Raw genomic sequence first — 13,025 nt, forward strand, 5'->3', positions numbered from 1 at the left:
TGGTGAAGTAGCTGCTGGTAAGGAAAAAGAGCATGGATAAGAAACAGGTGTGTAAACTGGTGTGAGAAGGCAGCGGGCTTTGTGGAGCATGGGACCATATCATCTGTTTAATGTAAATTGCTACAGTTACATCTTAGAAAGAACAGAGAAGATAGAGTAAAATAAATCCAGTAAGCAGTTATATACTGGAGTAATATTGTCTTTCCTTTGACAGGTCTTTCACTGTTACATGCTACTGAATTTCTAATTTGAAGTGATACAAGAAAGCCTGGCCATTAGAAGTGTTGACAGTGTAATTTGATTTTATTTGTGTCATTGGCACTTCATATGGACATTCTTTTCTGGTTTATATTTTAATGAGAAACATTGCATTACATTGTGAAAAGAATATTTTCTGTTGCCCAATGCATAAGCAAAAAACCTAACCAAACAAACCCCAATATTATAAACAGAAAAATAAAACAAGTTAAACAATAATACATGACTTCTATGTATAACGCATTGACTTAAAAAATCTGAGTCATTCCATCCATATAAACAAGTTATATAGTAGTAACAAAGTGCATGAAGCAAATTGCTAAATTCAACTAAGATATTAAAATAAAAAGTACTTTAAAACAATACTTTACAGTTTCTTGCCATGATTCCATCATGCATCATCAACACAAATCAAATCCTAAGGCAACCTGTGCCTTTGACAGTCTTTCTGTATTATTATGTAAGTAAAATGGAAGTAATGATCAGACTCGCAAGAGGGTGAAAAACATCAAGACAAACCATCTATTTATAAAAGAGTTGTATTAAAAAAAAAATCAAAGTGCACTGCTGGTACATCTCATTTGAGCCTATATTGGGATATGTATAATGCAGGGGCGTGATCCAGTCTCCAATGGCTTCAATGCTTTGTTTAAGCACCCAGGAAATAAAGAATGATGGATATTCTGTTACTAGCATTACTATGAATGAAAAATTGTACCAGAATATATACGTAAACATCTTTTGTATACTGAGGAGGCAAACACTTAAATTATCTGATGTGTACAGTACTGGTACTTAACGTTTAGGTGCCAGTACCAGACTGGTCCAGTATTTAGCATTCAGATCTATTTCTAATTACAGATAAGGCATATAACAAAAAAAGTAAATAAAATGGTTATTAATAGCTCATACAGTTCAGCAACCCAACCAGTCAGAATTTATCTTGCCAATTTTAACAATCTTCAAACTCTTGTCTTCCATTTGTAGATAGTACTGATCTTTGAAAAAGTAGGTGTATCCTGTGAAGGTAAATGAAAAAGGATACTCAGATTATAGAGCACATAATTCTTGATCAAAACCTTTTGTCTATTTGACTTCATGAAGCTCAATGTACTGGAAAACTTATTTTCCAAAATATTGGTACACAATAAAAAAGATTTATTTTAAAAACAAATGAAAGTTCCCACTCCAGAGAAGACAGGTCTTGTTCAATTGGAGCCTGAAGCCAGGTCACCATTTTGTGAGCCAGAATTTTCTGGGAAGAAGTGTTTGCTGGCAAAATAAATGTTGAAAATGTAATTGAGTTGAGACTCGTGATATCAGTGGTGCTTCCAGACATTTATGCATATCTGTGCAACATAGAAGGCCACTTAAAACCATGGGCCAGGCTCTCAGCTGCAGCTGATAGAAGGTTAAAAAAAAAAAAGGAACAAAATACAACCCATTTATGATAATCAAGGAGATTATCATACTTGAGTTCTGGTTGTCCTAGAGCAGGAAGATCCTGAAATAGTGCTATGAGTGCACGCTGGTACTGAGGAAACTATGGAGCTGTCAGGAAGTCAGGAAATTTCCAAGCTGTACGGACTGGTCTGATCATGCCTTCTGGTGTTAGGACATCCTGGGCGGCAGGAGTCACTTTACTCTCTGTTTCAAACTACATTAGAGAGTTCTCCACAGAGCTAGTTTTCCCCATGCCCAGATTGGAAAGTCAGCATGAATCCAGGTCTGAGCCTTGGGAACATGTTGACAAAAAAGTGACTGCATCAGGTTTCACTTTTCTGCATCTCCAGTCTACATTTATGCAGCAGATTTCTAGACCTGCACAGCATAGCAGTGGAAAACAGTAAGATGCTTCAAAACACATAAGACATACCTTTATTTTTTTTTTTTTTAAGACTAAGTGAGTAAATTATAAAGAACAGTAGCAGATTGAAATTAAATGGCCTTCCCTTAAATGAAAAGGAAATTATCATATTTGCTTGATAAAAACGTTCAAAAAAGGTCATATTCTCTTGTTGTGGTTTAACCCCAGCCAGAAGCTAAGTACCTTGCAGCTGCTTGGTTACTGGTACTTACACACGCACCCTCCCTAATGAGGTGGGGAGGAGAATTGGAAAAGGGTAAAAACCCCCAAGGGTTGAGAGAAGAACAGTTTGACAATTGACATAAAGTGTAATAATAACAATAGGTAAAAGGGGAGATGAATAAACCCCATGAAACCCAAGTGATGCACAGTACAACTGCTCACCACTCACTGATTGATGCCCAGCCAGTCCTGGAGCAGTGATTGATCCCTTCCAGCCAATGCCCCCCACTTTCTATACTAGGCATGATGTGCTGTGGTGTGGAATACTGCTTTGGCTAGTTTTGCCAGGCATCATGTCTCTGCTTTGTCATAGCTTCTCATGCCCTTCCTCACTGGCAGAACGTGACAGACTAAGAGGTCCTTGATTAGGGTAGACACTACTGAGCAACATCTAGAACATCAGTGTCTTATCAGCATTATTCTCATACTCAATCCAAAGCACAGCACTGTAGCAGCTTCTACTACGAAAAAACCACAAAACTCTATTCTAGCTGAACCAAAGACATCCCATAATGTTTCCCTTTAAAAAGTCTAAACTGTGATTAGTAGGGTATTTATCAACTGGTGTTTAATAGAAAATAGAGACAATAAAAGTTTACTTGAACCAATAGTTTGAAAAGCTGAATGGGAATTTGGCTCCATTTGGCTTCTGCTCAGTAAGAAGTTAAATTCTCCAATAAGTTTCACAGCAGATGAATAACAGCTTGTTAGTGACTTGAATCAGAATTACAGCTTACCACTGTCACCAAGACCCAGGACAGCATCGAGGTTATCTGGAATGCCATTCCAAGAGTCTGCAATGAATTTAGGGGATGCAAGCTCCATTTTCTTCTTTTCTTCATTGTACCTTAAGAAAATCATATCACTGCATTATGAGTCTGTAATTAATGTTAAATTTTAACATAATTTTTCAGGGAGTCCTCAGCAAATGTGACTATATATAACAATCGAACAGAAATATAATAACTAAGATTGTAACATTTTCTATTTCATTATAATTGCATTATAATTATTCCTAACACCTTTAAAACACCCTCAGATTTTAAGTTTTTCCTTTTGGAAATGCAATTCTTGCTGAATAGAAAACACATTTTCTAAGCAAAACCCTTTTCAGAAATGTAGCTTTAAAATTCCAGATATAATTCTAGGAAAGGTAACTTTTTTCTGGCAGCTGCCAGCGTCTGAAGATAGCAGATTTTAATGTGAAATGGTTATCTTTTCAAAATTGTGTTTGAAATATTCTTGTAGTCCATGTAATTGATGGAATGCTATTAAATTACTAATTGCTTTCCCTAACATTTCATTAAAAACCTGTATGATTTTCACACAGTCTCTGTCTCCGATGATGAACAGATAAATGCCAAGTTAAAAATAGATGTTTTTCTGTTTGAGGAGGAACCAAAACCACAATGGCTTTCACAATCTATGCTTTCAAGAGGAAAACTCAGCTGATATAAATACACCTAACATGGAAGTTGGATCTAGTCTGCAGTGCCATTCAGGAGTGAGTGAATCTACTGGTGTCCACACCCGCAGATCATGAGTTGTTTCATTTGCTCATTTACTCCAGTGTGATTTCCACTGTACAATGCAAACATAGATTTCTGCAAAGCCAGTTTTGCACTCCCACATCCAAGTAATCTGGGATCTCCCTTTCCATGTATAGGAAATAAATGTCCCAGACATGCAAGGTGCTTGAAAGGAAAGAAGGTGGAAAACTGTGGCCTGTTTTCCCCATTTATTTGATCCATAGATGGGAGTCAGTGCTGAACAGAAGCAGAGATGTCCTGTGGAGCAGTGACATGCGATATAGTTTGAAACAGGCTTCCAATGAATGTGAGGCCTCAGTCACCCTCGCAGTACCTCTTCAGGAGCAATGGGCTTCAAAGAGGTCATCTTTCACTAGTACTGGAGGGAGGGTTTATGTTCTTTATTTCTATTTATCCATATCTGTATGTATCTCGGGTTACCCTTCCCTCATTACTGTATAGACCTGGATTCTATCCAAAGTTACCTCAATACTAATGAACAGTAAGTTGGCCAAAATAAATTCAAATGATTAATTTAAATTACTTGCTATTTTTCCTAGGATATTTAAAGAAAATCTAATACCTTAGAATCATAGAATCATAGAATAGTTAGGGTTGGAAAGGACCTTAAGATCATCTAGTTCCACCCCCCCTGCATGGGCAGGGACATGTGACACTAAACCATCTCACCGTAGGCTCTGTCCAACCTGGCCTTGACCACTGCCAGGGATGGAGCATTCACAATCTCCCTGGGCAACCCATTCCAGTGCCTCACCACCCTAACAGGAAAGAATTTCCTCCTTATATCCAATCTAAACTTCCCCTGTTTAAGTTTTAACCTGTTACCCCTTGTCCTGTCACTACAGTCCCTAATGAAGAGTCCCTCCCCAGCATCCCTACAGCCTCCCTTCAGATACTGGAAGGCTGCTATGAAGCCTCCATGCAGCCTTCCCTTCTCCAAGCTGAAGAGCCCCAACTTTCTCAGCCTGTCTTCATAGGGGAGGTGCTCCAGTCCCCTGATCATCCTCATAGCCCTCCTCTGGACTTGTTCTAACAGTTCCATGTCCTTTTTATGCTGAGGACACCATACCTGTACCTTGTTGGGTAGCTTTAAAACTTCAGCTGTGGAATCTGAGCCAGCTTCTCTTCCTCTCTCTCACAAAACTTTGCTTAACAGTCTAGTTATAATGACACTAAAATAGCTTGCAGCTGGAAGAAGAGAGAGAAGAAAGCTTCCAAAAAATCCATTTAAAGCAAGTGTGATAATGGCACAGGAAGGACTATTGTATATAACTGTTTTGCTCCCATGTGGCAGAGTCCTTGTATAAAACAAAACATACTTTAGGGTAACAGCATCTGTGTTAAACAGAGATGCATTTTTTTCTGAAGTATTTGTCAACTGATTTTTTCTTTACGCAGATAGGAATCATTTAAGCTTATTTTGGTTCCTTAAAAATAAATTATGCTTTCTGCAGTGACTGCAGTTGACAAGGTACTTTGATAGAATTACTGTCTGTGATTAGACTGATGAATTAGTTAGAGGCCCTGGAGTACAGTTAATCAAAACAGTAGTTGGTACAGAGGAGACCTGCAGCTTTGCTGACTCACAGTCTGTAGGTTTTGATAGGAATATGGAGTATTACAAATGGCTGTGTTAGAACTACTTGCAAATGTGTAAAATGATCTCTACATTATGACATTAAAAAATGAATAATACCCTAGTTTTTAAAGTTTAGCCTTTGGGTTTTTTTCTCTTTAAATAATGGAGAAGTGTACTGTCATCAAAGTAATTGGAAGTTAGGAGCAAGTGGCAATTGTGAAAGGGTATTTACTTACAGGAATCCACAGCCATTAGGATACAATAAAGACACTTATCCAGTTTGATCATAATGTGAAATTAATGTTCACATAAAATGGACTCAGTATAACTGAGACTGCCTTTGATATTTTATAGAGCATCTCTCAGGAGGAATCTTTATAGCTTGGCGAATTTTTTAGATTTCTGGTGGGTGTTTCTGATGCTATAATAATGAAATTCTATTAAATACAATTAGTAGACTTTTCATCAGGTGTAGGGTAGGATATTTATTTCTTCCACAGTAATGGCCTTACACATTTTAAGGACATCCCTTCCTAATCTAAAAGCCCAAGATCTTTTCTGGATAGAGCATGGTAGCAGGTCACCTGAGTTTGATTCCTTATGTTGTGTCATATTTTATTTGTCATACAGTCTTTCAAACAGAAACCTTAATGCAAGTACAGTTACATGCATTTGTGGAATACCACATTTGTGGTGTTTTTTTCAACAAAAACGTCCCTGAGCATGTACTGTAAACACAAAAAAGATTGTAGAGACTCTCAAAATGAATAAAAGCTAAGATTAGATTGAGCTAAGGATGGATTGGGAGCAGCTTTGAGGAGAAAGACTTGGGGCTGTTGGTTGACTAGAAGCTCAATGTGACCCGACAGTCTACGCTTGCAGCCCAGAAAGCCAACCATGTCCTGGGCTGCATCAAAAGGAGCATGACCAGCAAGTCAAGGGAGGTGATTCTCCTCCTTCACTCCACTATGAAGATGGTGAGACACTGGAACAGGTTTCCTGGAGAAGTTGTAGATGCCCCATCCCTGGCAGTGTTCAAGGCCAGGTTGGATGAGGTTTGAAACAACCTGGTCTAGTGGGAGGCCTGTAGCAGAGGGGGGTTGGAACAAGATGGTCTTTAAGGTCTCTTCCAACCCAAACTATTCTGTGATTTTCCCAGAGTACTAACATTCACTTCTTGTGGTTTGTTGAGATCTCCTCAGTGCCAACTCTATTAGTACAGCAGATGTGTTAATGACTGGTATATCAGGTGCTGGAGGCTTTTCAGTCATCCCCAGCATGCTCTGCTAGTCACACTGCTGTTTCTTTTACATCCAGTGCCTCCAAAGCTGATGGCTTACTGAAAGAATTTCTAAGGTAATTTGGTCAGTCTTTGGCTTGAAGTGATGTGGGGTCAGCCCAATTTTAATGGATTCCTGTCAGGCTTTTCTCCCAGCAGCTGTAATCTGACAGTAGGTAAGCTTGCCCCTCTTAAGAGCCTGGCACTCATGAGGGGCAGTTTGTTGGTGCATACGGCTTGAGGCGTAGGTTGTTAGTGGGGAGCAGCCTGACAGGGACTCCCAGATATCCTATTCCATTGCAAGCTGTTTTCTCAAACACATGCTTGTTCTCTGCTGCTGTATTAATGTTCTTTCCTAGCCATGCTCTGTGGTTAAGCATCCTCACTTGCCACTGCTCAGTTCTGTCCTGGCAGTCCTCATTTTGTATTCTTCAAGGATGCCCTCCCTGTGTTTGGTTCCTGTTTACTGAACCTCAGTGTGCACTTAGCCCTAGATGAGGCTTGGCTGACAGTGTACCACCACCATCACCACTTCAATGGGTCTTACTTCCAGTATCTGTCTCCAGCAAAAATGTATGTCCTCTTGTTTCTGCCCCAGTTGAAAGCTGCATCAACACGTTGCACATCCGGGGGTAGTCCCAGGTTGGTGAGTTTCTTTGGATAACCCCTATCCAAGTTACTGGCTGAATAAACCCAGTACTCATTTCCTAAGTAGGAGAGAAAACAAACCAAACACTGTTAAGTAGTTGGATACAGAGGAGCATTTCTTTTTTTACGCTTTGCTATGCAACTTTTCATTTCACTAACTGTACTAGCAGCCTTTCTAGTATTTTACCACCTATGAAGCACTAGATTACAGATGTACTGAGACTACAGTTTCTGCTTTTGCCTCTGAAGTGTTGCTTGCCTCTCAGAAAAAGACATCACCTCAGTGTGCTCTTGCTTTCTCCCTTCTTAGCTTCCTTATATTTGAGGCAGACACTGTCTTAATATGGCTGGGGTTATGTTAATACAGGGTTATGTTAATATTAGTATTTTTTGTATAATGAAGATGGTCTGAAACGAGGCATGGGCACCTGAAGGTCGAATGCAGATGTTCATATTCATCCTCCGTTTGTTTCATTGATTGTTTTTATTGAGCAATTAACCTGTAGTTTTTGCCCAGAATTCCTATTTCCATTATCTCTTGTCATACAACATTTCTCATGTCTGCCCAAATATGTATTAATGGAAGAGGTACTAGTATTCTGTTCTTTACATGGAATTACAGTTTACTTAATAAATACCTGTACTAGATTCACTGAAAACCACGGAAAGATTCATTAATGAAAGAACATTTCTTTGATTCTGTGCTAGTGGGAAAGTAAGTAAACTGTTAATATGAGAAAAGTGTAACATGTAGGATTTGAGTTCCTGAGAAGTTACTACCTCACCATTCAGGAACAAAGGGTGGGTCTCAGTAGTCAGTGTTTTAAGTTAGTTGGGCTACATGTAACTTTCAAACCAGTCTTTGATAGTTCTTATTTTTTAAAAACAGGTTAGTTACATTTTCCTGGAAATTATAAAGAGAGGAAGAGAGGTTTAGATGCAGCAGGATTATATATAACCTATGCAATATTTCAAGTGTTATGTATGGCTCGCCTGAAATAAAACTTTAAGCTTCCTCTCCCCCCATGTAACCAAAGCAAATGGCCTTTGAGACATGTGGAATAGATTATCATTACTTTTTTCCGTCCTGTACAGAAAATGTACAGCAGCATCAGCCATATGGTTTTTACATGATTGGAGGTGTTTAGTCATGTTTTTAGTAGATACTAGAGCCCAGTTTTTGCTGGCTCAGTTCTTCAAGTTGAAAACAGTTTCCTAGCTCTGCTAATTTGGCCAGTACAGGGGAACCATGTGTGGCTTAGGATAGACAGAGCAATGCTTCCTGTTATCCTCCTCTCCCATGGAGGCAGCTGGCTTGACTGCATGTATCCTCTGCATGATGAGACACCAAGGAAGACACTTGGAAGCCAGAGTGGAAGTTAGTCTTTGGCAAAAGAGAAGGATAGAAGGAAAGGCATGGGGGGAAGAGGGAGATCTAATCTTCTCAAGCAGCATGTACAGAGACAATAGCTCGAACTTAGAGGAACCAGAAGGAAAACAGAGCAGTGAGTAATGAAACAGAACTCTGCTGTGGTTGCTTTTTGGTTTAAACAATTACTCTTGTTTAGTCTTGCTTATTTTTTGAATGTATCTTTTTTGATGCTTATAGGTTCCCTTTGTTGTAATGGAGGCTGAACACTCTTCGATCTTTCAGATGCAGCCCTTGTCCTAATATCCTCTGCATGGGATGTTTGACATCTGTCACCCATACCCGCTGACTATACTTGCTCTTGGGCAGGCCATTTCCTGGCCCAGTTACAGCTGGGAGGAAACTGAGCTTGAATGCAACATTTATGCAAACGCATGCTTACATTTTAAAACTTAAAACCAGTACCTGAAAAAAATACAGCCTTTTCATCCTGAGGGGCCTCGTAGACAGCATCGATTTTCTCTGGCAGATCAGGCCAGAATGTAGCAACAAGAAGAGGACCTGTGGGTTTTCCTCGGGGGTTTACAGTCCTCCACATGAATCTGAGCAGAACAGAACATTGTATGAGATTTACAACGAACTAATTCACCAACACGTCTGGTTTTCATCATTTCTGGCAAAGGCTGCATAAGTGTGCATATACACACACACACATGCACACACACACATTAGCAGCAACACACATTTGTAACTGTTTTCCTACAGTGACTGAAAAGCAAATCATTCATTTGGAAGCCTGTTGTTAAAACAGCTGCACAATAAGCTGCATGCTGGACTGCGGGTGATATTGCTTGCACTGATTGCACTGGTTGCTTTGGAGCTCCTGTTGCTTTTTGCAACAGGGCAGAGTTTATTCTGTGCTTTGAGTTTAGTAAAACTAAACTCCTTTACAAGGCATTTAAACTGTTAGAGCTCTCATGGTGTTGTGTACGGAGCAGATGGATAAGTGAGAAAAGCAGAGATTTCTATTCCATTAATTGCTCTTGCAATTACTATTGTAGTGACTAAAAGTTCAAATTTAATGACAGTATATCAAATTGCTTGGAAGTGAGCTTGGCTGTAAAGGAAACTGCTAGCACTAAAAATTTTCATTAGAGAAAAGCATAGGGTAATTTATTAGCTATTTTATGTGTAAGTAGAATCATCATTTGATTTAAGCTTTAAAAAGCTGTAATTATCTTTAAATGGCAGAGCTTTGTGCTGAGGGCTTTTGGTTAAAAATAGTTCTGCTATTTCCTCCTCTGCAGAAGGAACAACTTTTTTCCTCAGCAGTATGAAATTTTTGCCATGGTGATAAAATGAAAAATCAGCAGCTCTTGCTATAGCTATTACATTTTCAGGTCAAACTGCTTTTACCATTACTGTGTTACAGAAGCTCAAGGTGTTACTGGCATCTTACTTTTTGCAAAATATAAATAGCCATTACCCATTCCCACCTAGAATAATTATACCTTGAGAAACACAGCATCTGAAACCAAATCTTGGTTTTGCCTAAAACTTGAAGGAGAGATTCTAAATTCATTTATTAAATTGCTGCATTTTTATCAGTGAAGTTTGATTGCAAACAGAGCTAGATAGAGCAAATAAAACATCTTGAAACACATTTTTGTCTCTTAATTAAAAATATGTATTTATTATGACTTATGATACTAATAATTAAGATAGTAATATGTTAACTTACTCTCATTTTGCATACATAGATCTATTTTTAACATACAAAAATATCTAACTCATCATAATTTTAATTTTAAAAAAGAGGCAAGGAATAAGGCATTTAATTACTCTTGCTCTTGACAGTATTTAGACACTGTAAAAGGTAATAACATTTTTTTTTCATGCATCTTTCTTTAGACAGAAAAGCAGATCCTGTATGGTATGAAATGGAAACCCCTGTAAATCTTTCTAACACTGCATTTATGAAAGTATCTCCTTTGAAAGTCCAAGTTACAGAATTTCAGTCAGATTTGGACTTGATTTATGGCTGAGTCAGCACTAATAATTACTATCCGCACGAATTCCAAACTCTCCAGAGCCAATGGATACTTAAACATCAGGCTTTTGTTAAAGCACACATTTCAAGGGACTTATTAAAATGGTGAGGTTTTCTTGTGGAAAAGGAAGCTTGGTCAAAGCTGAATTTTCTTTTGCTTTTGAACTGGGCAGGAGGTATTTTTATTGCTACTCATCTTATTGAGGAATGGTGAAATAAATTATTTGGCTTTCTCATTTCACTTTGAGCTTGTTGAAATGTTTTAAGTCATTCAGGTTAAATTTTAATATTATCTTTATAGACAGATTTAATACCTTTTTATAGTAAGTATTTTATATTTTAACATAATCAAGATTTGCCATTATTAGTATAATTATTATTAGCAGATCTCTAAAGGGACTGAATCAGTGAGTCTTTTTTAATATCTTGGTAAGCTTCAGAAGTTTGACTTTTGTTCACTTTCAGAACAAAGCTATCTGTGTAAATGCTATAGTTGGGCACTCTGGTTGCTTGGAGGATTCTGTGCCCAGTGGAAAAGCTCTGTAAATGGCCAACAGCAGCTCCAGTAATTCCCATTTATTTCCTTGCGTTGAAGAGGAAAGGAAAATTATTATTATTTTTTTTAATCTTATCTAACTTCTTTTTTGTTAATTGTTCCTTTTGCGTGTGTAATATGGCAGATGCTGCGGTCGTTTGCATGAATCATAAAAGTCATACAACACATGATACACATTTGTTTTCAGAATTCCAAAAGTGAGTCATAATGCTGCATGCCTGATGTTTGAAAAGCTGCAAGACTGACAGGCAAAGCCATTCCAGAGCAAAACAATTCAACAATTGTCTGCTTTTGCTGCGTGTTAGATAAACCATGAATGGATTGGAACAGACTGTTTTGGTATTTGCATAGTTTTTTGACCAGCTGTATCCGAATGTGAAATACTTCTGTTGGGATTATATAGAATACTGAATCACTTTGACACTATGGATACTATGAAACTTGGAATCATTTCTACTGCTGTGAGGATATGTTTTACCTTTTGTTTTTACGCAATGAGCTGAGGTTGATACTTCAGCTTTCTGATGACTATGTTAGCAAAAGTGGGTACCAGTTTTGGCAAACTTGTTAGACCAAAGTGGTGAGGCCAGCTCTGTGCAGCTTGTTGGTGGAGGAGTCCAGTGCTGGCATTCTGTAGTGCTGGTCTTTTGGTACTGTGGGACCATTTTGTGGCCAAGAAAGAGCTGTTTCTTGCCACTAGGGATTACTAGATTGTGAGGAATTTTATCCTGCCATTGACAGGGGCGAAGAGGAATAGTACAAAAGGTATCACAGACAGGTTGAGTGAACCTTTTGTGCCCCTTGCAGCTGTAATGGAATTATGTTCTTACAACTGGAAGTTTTAAATCCCATTTCTGCATCGCTAAAGCACGAAGCCTGTGATAAAGGTTAAGTCAAACTTCAAACCCAAAGCACACATGTCTGATTGGGTATCACATAGATGGGAATTAGAAGGAAATGGACTGAAGAAATTGCAGTGTACCATGGCCTGTAAAATTACCCAAAGGCCATGACTTTTTGTTACGAAAAGCTGGTAAGTAGAGTTAAACCATGCAGCATAGTAATAATTATTCATAGCTTCTAGCTGAAAACATAAATCTGGAAAAGATGGCTGGACTTTCACAGCACCAGGAGATACAAATAACTGGTGTTTCGTGAGGAGGACTTTGTGTATTGGTTCCTGCTCCCTTTTAAATTTCACCTGACATCTGGGAAGAAGCAATGAACAGGTTGGCTGTAATATTTCCATCAGCTTCACATGTTTGTATGTGTTTCTATATGATAGGAGACAGTGTTTGATTTACGCACACAGAGTGCATGCATGGGCTCAGATCTTTAGTGGCTTTGGGAAAATGTTCAGGGTAACTGAGGAAAAATGATTTCAAATTGGGCATTGATTTAAGGCAGAAGAAAAAGAGGATTTAGTGTGTCTCACCATGGTGCTGCCAAGTTCTGTACTTCTTAGGAGATGCTCTTCATTGCTGAGCAGCTGGGTAATACAGACCCTGGCAAAGGCAGCAGGAGCTGCAGCTGTGCAGCTACCTCATTTTATCAGGAATATCTCTGCTCTTGCATCAAAACTGCCTTTTGTGTCTTCTGCCTAGGAGGCCTTGCACATGTGGAGACTATCCCAATCACCGGAATCCT

The 13,025-nt window shown here is 38.6% G+C and overlaps 1 protein-coding gene across 1 annotated transcript in view; it reads right to left on the reverse strand.

Annotated features, from left to right (window-relative positions):
- Window positions 1-282: 282 nt before the first annotated feature.
- The window catches only part of MMP2 (matrix metallopeptidase 2), a 37,307-nt gene continuing 24,564 nt past the window's right edge, over window positions 283-13,025 (reverse strand). The window contains exons 10-13 of the mRNA XM_061469032.1: window positions 9,238-9,374; window positions 7,303-7,462; window positions 3,085-3,194; window positions 283-1,277 (exon numbers count right to left, since the gene is read on the reverse strand). Of these exons, the coding sequence (XP_061325016.1) occupies window positions 1,174-1,277; window positions 3,085-3,194; window positions 7,303-7,462; window positions 9,238-9,374 (511 nt within the window). The 3' untranslated portion in view covers window positions 283-1,173. The remainder of the gene's footprint in view (window positions 1,278-3,084; window positions 3,195-7,302; window positions 7,463-9,237; window positions 9,375-13,025) is intronic.

The sequence above is a fragment of the Pezoporus flaviventris genome, unplaced genomic scaffold, assembly GCF_033815535.1.
Source record: "Pezoporus flaviventris isolate CSIRO_AGI_PZ_B2104156 unplaced genomic scaffold, CSIRO_AGI_Pfla_v1 ptg000054l, whole genome shotgun sequence".
Lineage (NCBI taxonomy): Eukaryota > Metazoa > Chordata > Aves > Psittaciformes > Psittacidae > Pezoporus > Pezoporus flaviventris.